Consider the following 11,095-nt stretch of genomic DNA (forward strand, 5'->3'; position numbering starts at 1 on the left):
CAAAGACATAAAGCACATTTTAGGCAATCAATGAACCCAGATTAGTTTCTCTGTTTATTTAATAATCTTTCAAATTAACAGAGGAAAAATTTCCTCCAAAGAAAATGACCAATACTTTCAAAACACTTAGAAGCAAGAATAACTTCCACCTGAAACCTATTAAAATACATTAGAAAACCTGCAATAAGAAGGTTCATAATTAATATCAGAATTGCTTCCTAGTAAAAAATACTCATAAAGCATTTGTCCCCTTCAGTAAAAGACATTAAAGTTTCCTAAATAATCAATCACCATCCTCAATTCTTTTTTACACTTTACACCTTGTTTAATAATCTCTTTACTCATGCAAAAATGCTACAACAGGTAAAAACTAAGCACGAACTTCAGAAAGATCTCATATGACAAAGCAACAAGATCCCTAATTAAAAATAAATCTTAATACACTGAACAAACCAAGTTTAAGCATCTCCAATCTGGCACCAATGTTTTCAGAGTCGATAACTTGGTTCCATATCTCCTGTTGGCCACTTTGTCATAAATATATAGATTAAGCTCCGATTGCAACCTTTTTACCTCAAAAGAGCCACAGCTAATATATGAATGGTAGGAGAAAGAAAGCATAAAAGTACCAATGTATTAGGGATGTATTTACCCAGTAAATGGTACCCTAAAATATACTATATTATGAGATATAAAGTAAAAGTTTATGCATAGCTATATCTGCCTGATGTCATGTAATTGAAGATGCCAAATGTACATATAAGTATGTGTGTGTATATATATATATATATATACATAAAAAAATATATACATATACACATAAGGGTGGTGTGTGTATATAATAAGATTAAAAGTATATATTATATAGGACAAAACCAAATGTACTATAGAAGTTTGCAAGCTACCTTTATGCAGATGAAAAAGAACTCCCTTTTATGATAATGCAGCACCCAATTCATTAATTTGCCAGACTTGACATTCTAGGAAATCTCATTTTAAGCTTTAATTCCTTTTATCTTCACCTTTCTCTGCAAATGGGCGTTAAAGATTAAATGTTACTTTTTCTTCCTCTTTCATTATTATAGTATGTAGTTGTCTTATAATAATGACTGTGTTGCCAAACAAATTCAAAAGAAGTGGTATTCCTTAATAAATTGACGAGGCATATAATTTTAATGTTAATTACTTATTCTCTAAAAATGTCAACTCCAGGGTCATTTCACAAACTAGAAGATCAAAGACAAGGAAAATAAGTCTACTTCTTAAGGGCTGCAGAAAAAGAATATAGGGCAGAGCTCAAATTGTTTAATCATACATGTCCTTCAAACATATAAAATAAAAAGAAACTCCAAGTTTGTAGATGACAGAAACCTGTCAACACTGCTTAAACATGAGGTTTAAAAAAAGAAATCAATTAATGAAATTTTATTCTAAAATATTTCCTTTTGTTCAGGGCTAACTGAAACATAGTATTCAAGTCACACATCACTTCTAAAAAAAAAAAAACACACATAAAATCAAGGAAAACAAATTATAACCTTAATCATTAACAAGATACTCACTGTTAGTTCATCTTCATCAGAATTGAAGAGATTATCGAGGTCAGTATAAGAGACAGCCAGGTCTGAGTCATAAATCAAACTGGTTGATGGAGGACGAGCATGACCAGTAGGACGTGGAGCATCTACATATATAAATCGGAGAAACAAAATCCAAAAATTCTACTACTGATCAAATAAGTACAAATCTATTTATTTAAGCTAATTATATAATTTTAAATTTATAAGGGTAAAATATAATAAGAAATTGTGATTTGTTTAAAATCTAAAATTTTTTTTCAGTGAAATAAAGTTGTAAATAAATGGTAGTACCTTCTCCAGGAAGCTCTTCAAAGGCTATGTAATCCATAACATAGCTAAATACATGTATAATATCTCAAATAAAAATATAAACAATACTATTAGGATAACAGACTTAAAACACACACACAGACACACATTATTTTTCTATCTTCCTGAAATGTAAAGGAAGCACAGTATAATGATGATTAAGTGCTCTAGCTCGAGTCAGACTGTTAATTTAAATCCCAACTCTAACACAAACAGTATGACTCTGGGATAGTTACTTAACCACTCTGTGCCCCAGTAATGGCAGGAATTAAATGTGATAGAATGTAGGTAAAGCAGTTTGCCCAGTGCCAGGCACTTAAAGTATTCAATAAATATTACCTCTTAGTTAAGCTTCATTTGAGTTCTAGAATTCTATTAACTTTTTTACTGGTTTTAGGGGAAAAAATATATGATTACTTAAGAAAAAATACAAATACAAATGGTAGTTCAACTCCTCTTATATTCTCACACAAGAAAAAAAAAAACAATTTGCAGTTTGGTGTATAACCTTTTAAAGCATCCTCAGGATGTCAAATGACTTGAAATAGCCATCACTTTCAGAAAGATAAAAGTCATTTTCATAGTGTCTCTGAATATCAGTTCTAAACACTCACCAGAACGATAGTTCTGAAATTTTAGAGTGTGTACAAATCATACAGGGTACTTATTATAAATCAAGATTTCCAAGCTCCACCTCAAAAGATGCTCCAGAATGTGGCAGATGGTTTACATTTTGAGAAAGCGACATCACAGGCACAAGAAGGCAATTATACATTTCTTATATCTAGGGTAGATGAATAAGCCAAAGAACCCAAATTGTTAATTTACCAATCTACTTAGAACCATTAACCACTAAATTTATTTCGTCAAAGGCCATCTCTCTTCCTTATTCAGATGGACTTTTTACTTATTTTTATTTCTGGTGACACAAAGCCTGATCCTCTTTATTTATTCCAAATGGCAAAATAAAACTTTGTCCCTAAGTTCAATATATACCAAAGGACTTCTTTTGCCTTTATCAAAAGTTAAATAGATTTTGTAGAAGGACTAATATACTATGTTTTTCTACTCCATTCACAAGGAGTACAAGTCAGACACTTTCAAAGTGAAGTCTTGACCACTATTGTCAGTGCTGAGAACAGTGTATACATGTGTTCAATAAAGACGTTAAAATAATGGCCTTGGCAACAGTTCCTCTAACTTGTGAAGGGTAGGTACTGGGGGAGAGAAAAGAACAACAAAATTACAGTAAAGTTTAATTTATAAATTGATAGTTTTTAGATCTGAGAGGGACCTTAGGCGATGATCTCATCCAATCTTATTTTACAGATGAGAATTCTTTATTAGTAAAAAAGCAAAGAAGTTCTAACAATTCAACAGAATTTCTATAACCTGAACTTGCTTCTCCCAGTACAAGATAAACAATGAATCCATCATTTTAAGAAATCCTGTTTCATAGAAATCCATCCCTTTTTATGAAACATATGAATTATGCAAAAAAACATCTATAGTCCAACAACATCAGATTAGAGCTGACTCTTGAACAACACAGGTATGAACTGCACAGGTCCACTTACATGTGGATTTTTTTCAATAAATATATTAGAAAATGTTTTGGAGATTTCCTCACTACCATGAAGCAATCATATCGATTATATTAGGCTATCTATCGTAAAGCAATCATACTGCCACTTCTTTATTATCAAGGCATGAATCATTATCTCTGTAAACAAATACCAATTTCTTTTTCACATTATCTTTTCATTTTTGATGTCCAGTGTCAGTAACATGTATAACTGCAGTGTTTTGTATCGTATAACACAATATTAATGTAGGTAGTGACAAACAATTCATCTTGTAAATAGAAAATGTAAGTTTAAATGCAGTTTAAATGTAAGTTTAAAGGTGTTTTCCTTATGATTTTCTTAATGACACTTTCTTTTCTCTAGCTTACTTTACTGTAAGAATACAGTACATAATACTTGTAACATACAAAATATGTGTTAATTGTTTGTTATCAATAAGGCTTCCAGTCAGCATCTGGCTGTTTGGGGGAGTCAAATTATATGTAGATTTTCAACTATGCAAAGGTATCAGTGCCCTAACCTCCACATTCTTTAAGGGTCAACTGTAGTTTGTAGTAACAATCCTGGAATGCAATATTTTGATTAGGAAATTAAAGTTTTACCTTGCTTGATAGAAGGACTAAATAATGACATAGCATCTTCTTCATGAGATAACACTGTTACACTAGATGACCCATCTTCTACCTGCAAACAATATTACATATTAGGCTGAAATATGTAATTTACTAATAACAAACTCCACAAACAACTGAGTAGCTATGTTTCAAGCATTCTACTAGGTAGTCTATAGATATTATCACTAATTCTAACAACTAACTTATATGATAAATTAGTATGCTCATCTTACAAAAAATAGTTCTAAACATAATCCAGGAAACATGGCTGATAAGTAGTGGGAACTGGGATTTCGACCTAAATCTGTCAAATTCCATAGTCTATGTTCTTCCTATAATATCTATAGCCTTCCAAGCCACTGTTTTCATATTTACAAAAGGACAAAATTTTAAGTAGCTAGTACATAATAAAGCTAAATAAAACTTCATGAAATAAATTCTTTGTATTAAACATATTATTGGGTCCTTTTCATAATTTTACAGCTTTCAACTTCCAAATTTTATATTTAAAGCAAAAGACATATATAGCAGAGTTATCTTATGCTTAATACATCCTCAAATATTTGATATTTAACTTTTTAATCAAATAAATATTTTTATGTTCCATACTTTATTAATATAACATTTACTTTTAGGGGCACTGTAAGTTCCTGGCTCACGTATTCAAAAACATTATTTTATAAACTCAGCGATATGTATTTTACTGTATTTTTGAAAACCATTAATTCACAGAACAGTATATTTTAACTCAGTTTCAAAATAGTTCATCCACCTAAATGTCCTGATTTCAATATGAGAAGTTAATGAACTTTCTCCAAATCCAAAACTTTTACAGTTACGATAAAGATCTTTTCATTATCAGAGACCAGCTATAAAGTCCATAGAAGCTCTTAAATTCTGTACTGTGTACATGATTTACTTATGTTCAAAAAAGTATTTTTCTAAGTTAAAATGATGACTCTATTCTATTTTAAAAGAAAATAAATGAGAAGTGTGGTACTATATGCAGTAGTACAAATCATTAGAGACCCTTTGGTGTAGTTTGATTTCTCTTACCTTTTGTTTTTTCCCAGCTTCTCTCTCATTATTTTGTCTATCTTTCTTATCAGGGAAAAGAAATTCCTCATCTCCTTCAACAAACGCATATGGATCAATTTTAGGTTCTTGTTCTGCATCAGATGCTACTGCTGAAAGATACTGATTCTTAATTTGATATTGCTGCACTAATTCATCAGAAACTTTTAAAGGTTTCTTACATTGCACCATTAACCTGCATTAAAAAAATCAGAAAATTAATTATATTTATTCTCTGTAAAAGCATAAAAAATTTCCAAAACAACTTCAGTATCTTAAAGTTCTTAGAATTATTTAGAGATCTAATCTGCAATCCTTCATTTTACAAAGGAAGATATTGAGGCATGGAAAGGTTATGTGATCTTCTTACGCCTCAAATTTAATAATAAATGGAGTTAAAACCCGGGTCTCATATCCTTATGTTCTTTTTCACTAAAATATGTTGTCTTTTGGTAATCCATTCAGTTCCAAAGTCCTCAAGCGCACAAACTTGTCAAAATCCATTCGCTTAAAGGGATTCTTAAACCTAAATTGTTCCAGAACAGGAACTCTCAAAATGTGAGCTTTATAGTGGGACAATATACAACTTTTTTACTTTTATACAACTTATACATTGATATAATGAAAGTGACTATTCTTTTCCTATTGCCATGAGTGAACATACTTCAAGTTAAAAAATTTTAAAGGCCTGATTTGTCTCATGAAAATAACATTATTACTATTGCTAATTCTGGTAAGATGTTTTATAATGGCAAGAGAAGTTTCAGTGCTAGTACTTTAGAGGTTTTTTCTAATCACAATGGAAAAGTCTCTGGTTCCACACAGAGACTAATAAACATGTTTCTCTGTTCGCTCCTAAAATAACCAATAAAACGACAAAGGATGACAAAACGAAAGGTGACGACAGCAAAGTTGGAAAGATGAAGTAGTGGAAACTGACAACAGAGAAAGCTAAAAGTCTCAGACTAAGAGGGGGAAGCCACAACAAGCTGAACTGCGCCATAGAAGCTTGGAAAGCATCAGGATTTTTATGTCTCTGATGACTACGGTGCTTCTGAATATAGAATGTTTTGTTTTTGGTTTGTATAGGACACTTAGACTCCCAAATTCAAGTTCTCTACAGCTTGCAAGGCTGAGATTCTCGTGCTACCAGAACAGTAGCAGTGAGGCTTCTAGTCAAATCATACTCAAAATCCTGCAATGACCATTTTACTCTGAGTACTAACCAAAGTCCTTATTATAACATCCTCCACCAAAGCTTACCATGATTTGTCTCTTTTCCTCTCCAACTTCACCTTCTACTATTCTATTCCTCCCTCTCTCTCATTCTGCTTCCAAGGGCTTCCTTGATGATCCTCTAAAAGGCCAGACACACTCCTGGCTGTTCCTTTTGTTTCAAACACTTTTCCTCCAAATATTTGCCTGGCCAACTCCCTCACTTCCTTCAAGTTTTTGTCATCTTAGCTATGAGACCTTATTTAAAAATGCAATATGCTCAACTGCCTCAACACTGATCCCCCTTATCCTGCTCTATTTTTCCCTCCATAGCACTTATGTTTTAACATACTATGTAATTCACTTATGTTTATAGTGACTCCCACTAGAATATAAGCACCTAAATGCCAGAAATCTTGTCTTTGTTATCTGAATTATCCCAAACATCTAGAACAGTGCCTAGCATATAAAAAGTGCTCAATAAATATTTGCTAAATATATGAAATCTAGAAGCCACACAGGACTGAGATGTTGTTTACATTAATAGTCTTAAGACATAATTATCTTTTGAAATAAACAATCTTTGTTAAAAAGTGATGCCGCTGCCACTGCTTATCTGTCCTGGTTACTGACAAAAAATGAGGTATGATTTGAAAGGAATGTAGGTACTTTCTATTTTATAAATTCTTTATAAGGGATTATATCGTAGTACATTTTTCTATTCACCAATGCCCAGCACTAAAAACCCTCTGTACCCAATAAACTAAGGCTGAAACTGAGGCCATCAAAAGAACACATATTTTCTAAATGTGCTATCGGATATCAAATATGTCACTGTTATTCCAAATATGCCCCAGATTAATCCCCTCTGAAAATCCCAAATCTACAAAAACTCTTTTCTATGGCAATATAGTGCTAACACAACTGTCAATGGGGATATGTTTTACAATTATTAAAATAGTTCTATTCTATAAATACTTATAAAGAGTAGCTTTGTACTTCACCATATTAGACCCTAAAAAAATTGTTTGCTGAATTGTCTATCAGATACTAACATAATCTTTTGAAAATAATATTTCTATCAACTTTGACATGGATTTTCTTATTTAACACTTAGAATAACCTTGTATGATAGGAAATGGAGGGTATGCTCTTTGACTTTGATGTGGAAATTATGTAGAAAGAAATAGTTTGCTAAGGTCATATAGTGGCAGAGTTAGGGCTGGAAAAATTTTAAGGATGCATATTCAAATAACTATTCATAGGGAAAAAGTATAAGAACCCATTCCTCCTCCCCACCCCCAACAACCTGAAAGATACTACTACTCTGTATAGAGGTGAATAAAACAGTTTTTTATATAAATTTGTCCTCAGGCAGAAGCATTAAAAATCACCACACTGTTTACATAGGTAGTTATTAAACTAGTGTGTAGTATCATTAAAAGGACTAATCTTACTGCACAGGGCTCTATTAAGAATAAAAATGAGTAAACCAAATGCAATACCTAAAGACAACTTTTTCTTATTTTATTGAATGGTTCTCACAGACATTGGGATATGCAAAAAATTTAAATACCAAGAGTATCAAATCACAATAAATTTAAAAATATAAATTATTCACATTACACATCCTTCTATATTTAAAGCTGATGAAAATAAATAAAAATTGTGATTTTTAAGAGATGCCAGATTAAAAAAAATCAAGTTAAATTCTGTCGTCACTATCCAATTATATAGAATCAAGTTAAATTCGTCGTCACTATCCAATTATATAGAATACATATACTTTTGTAAACAAAAACACCTTTCCTTTTCTAAAAGGAATTTTCATATATAGCCAAATAGTAAAACTACAGAGATAGTTTCAATCAGATATAAAGCTAAATACAGACAAACTGGAAAAGGATTAGGTACAGCCATAAACAGGAAGCTCTGCAAAGCCCAAAGCAAATTAAAATTACTTTTATATTATTTGTTAATCGTATCTCCTTCCTTTTACTATGACAACAGTAACATACTATCCTAAAATCTATTTGTAGAGAATTTAACATGGCTTATAACAGCATATGCTTTTATGCCTTTATTCAAGAAAAATTCTCCCAAAGAATGACAATATTTTACAACTGACGATTATTGGAGATAAGCTATAGAAGGAAATGTTAAAGAACAAATAAATTTAATAAATCAAAGTCCTCTATTTTTCAATGGCACCTTTTCCAGTACCATCTCTAATATTCAGAATCGATCCTTAAACTGAGTCAAGCTAGCTGTCAAAAATATAGCTTTAATGTATTAAAATAAGGTATCAAATACGGAAGAGTTGATAAAAGTTAAAAGTTTTAGAATACAATAAATCAAACAAGTTTATTTCATGGACTTCTATGAAACAAAGTAATTAGAAACTATCTTCTAGAGATCAAATAATGCATTCTCTAGCTGGGTACATATAATACAAATCTACTGATACAAATATCACTAATACAACAAAGGAATGTTATGATTAAGATATCCTGATGTATCTTTACTAAAGAAGACATAAGAACTATGCTTAAGTACAGTTCTTTCTTTGCTCAAGGTTTAGAAATGTTTCCCTCTGAATCAGAATAGTAGACAACTTTTAAGTAATTACAAATTCTACTAAAACTAGTGCCAAATCCTTGAAGGAAGAAATTAAAATATAACTGTAACATTCCTTGGCAGAAAGTTTGCTATCTACAACTTATAAGGTTTCAAGCCACTATTCTGAAATAGATGCTATCATTAATAAACTAAAAATAATTAGAAGCAAAAAGAAAATATTTTCACAGATGTATGTGTCTTGTATGTGAAATATGCAATCTCTCTCTTCCTCAACTAAACTCTAACAAATTAGAAAAGGAATTTTGATTTAAAGCAGCTACTAAAAATTTTGGCGTCAACTGCTGCACATGGAAGTCTAAGAATAAGAGGTGCTTAGAAATGATGAATTCTGTAACTGTAAACTAGTTGGGCAGCCATCATCATCTAAAACTGATTAGAAAAATCAAGTACTTCTTTCATCTATCTACCTATTATGGAAACAGAGTGCTACCTTTTAAGATCAATCAATAGAAAACTTCACCTATTTATACCAAATGAAAATTGAGTATTCGCTTAACATAAATAAAAGTCTAAAATTTTCCTCCATTTTCTAAAAAGGCACATATCTGTAAAAGTCAACTATTATAAATAAACTACTTTTTAAATTTCTGATGCATTCTTGCTCCAGTTTGCATTCTATATATACTATAGCTGGGTTAATAGTTTCCTCTCCTAAGCTTCAGACACATGATCACAACTGCCTGATGAATCTCTAAGCAGACATCTCAAACTGAATTCACAATTTTATGATGTATACATCCTAGATGCACATAGTTAAAACTCATACAGTATACAAAGGCATAGCTGAAATGTATAAATTTCCCAATTTCTCTCCTTCAAGATAACAGATTAACCTTATATTACCTAATTAGGGTGGGAAAATCATGCATATACGATATACGTATACATATACTGTACATCTTGTTCCTAAACTTTATAACCTATTCAGAGATCTTCCCATATTAACCTATACAGATTTCCTTTGCTTTTTTAAATGACTATGTCATTATTATTTAGCCAGACATTACTTATTTAACAAAATTTTACTTTCATAAGGTACATCAATAGTTACTTCAAGGTACTTCTATTTTTGAAATGCTTCTTTTAAAAAATCATAAAAATCAAATTTAAGATTTAGCACAAAAGTGGGAAAATAGGTAGTAGAGAAGCCTTCAAATCTGCTCTTTCTTGTCTTTCCCTCTCTTGAAACAAACATGCTGGTCTTTAACTCTTGTTATCTTTTTACTTTACTATTCAACTAGCTGCAAAGTTCTTTAGTCTATTCCACAACATCTACAGATTCCATACATCTCTACTATGTACTTCTTCCTAATTTCCTAGTAAGTGTCCTATATCACCTTACATCTGAGGGATTCAAACAGATGCCCAAAATGATCTCCTTCCATACATCTATACCATTCCTTCATTTCAGTCTTTCAATTATGCTACTACTTGGTAATATTTCTAAAATCCTTATTTTCCAAAACCCTGTTATTTTATCTATCTCAAAATTAACTCGCAACAGTGCTCCCCTACCATCTCAAGAATACGTAAACTTATGAGCAAAATTTTGCCACTCCACTATATAGCCCTATCAAACTTTCCAGATCTGATTTCTCATCATGATACACCAAACTACTAAGCAGCACCCTACAATCTATCCACACCAAACTACATAATGCTCTTGTATTCTTCATAAATGTAATTAAATTATTCCCCACTCGGGCTCTGCATCGCTACTGTATTGTGTGTGTGTGTGTGTGTGTGTGTGTGTGTGTGTGTGTGTTAGTGTGTGTGTGCACGCGCACGTGTGTAGGTATATATCACAGAATTTAATGTTATTTTCGCTTAAACTATAATTTCATTTAGGGCCAAGACCAAATATATTTTATACCTCAACAGTGCCTTATAGCATCTTGCATATTAGAGAAATTTCAGTTTATTTAAACTGAGAAAAATGTATCTGAGGAATATAAAAGATAATCTTTCTAAGAAAGAATGTAGAAGTTGCAACAGCGCTCTAATTAAATTCGTTAAAATTAACTGATATATTTAAATATATTTTCAAAACTCAAAATATGGAAAAAACAGAAATTTA

The 11,095-nt window shown here is 31.3% G+C and overlaps 1 protein-coding gene across 4 annotated transcripts in view; it reads right to left on the reverse strand.

Annotated features, from left to right (window-relative positions):
- MED13 (mediator complex subunit 13) overlaps positions 1–11,095 on the reverse strand; it is a 99,674-nt gene that overhangs the window by 46,441 nt on the left and 42,138 nt on the right. For all 4 annotated transcript variants that reach the window (XM_023520402.1, XM_023520403.1, XM_023520401.1 and 1 more), the window contains 3 exons: positions 5,146–5,359; positions 4,078–4,159; positions 1,563–1,684 (listed from right to left, as the gene is read on the reverse strand). In XM_023520402.1, coding sequence (XP_023376170.1) covers positions 1,563–1,684; positions 4,078–4,159; positions 5,146–5,359 — 418 coding nt within the window. The remainder of the gene's footprint in view (positions 1–1,562; positions 1,685–4,077; positions 4,160–5,145; positions 5,360–11,095) is intronic.

The sequence above is a fragment of the Pteropus vampyrus genome, unplaced genomic scaffold, assembly GCF_000151845.1.
Source record: "Pteropus vampyrus isolate Shadow unplaced genomic scaffold, Pvam_2.0 Scaffold261, whole genome shotgun sequence".
In the NCBI taxonomy this organism is placed as follows: Eukaryota; Metazoa; Chordata; class Mammalia; order Chiroptera; family Pteropodidae; genus Pteropus; species Pteropus vampyrus.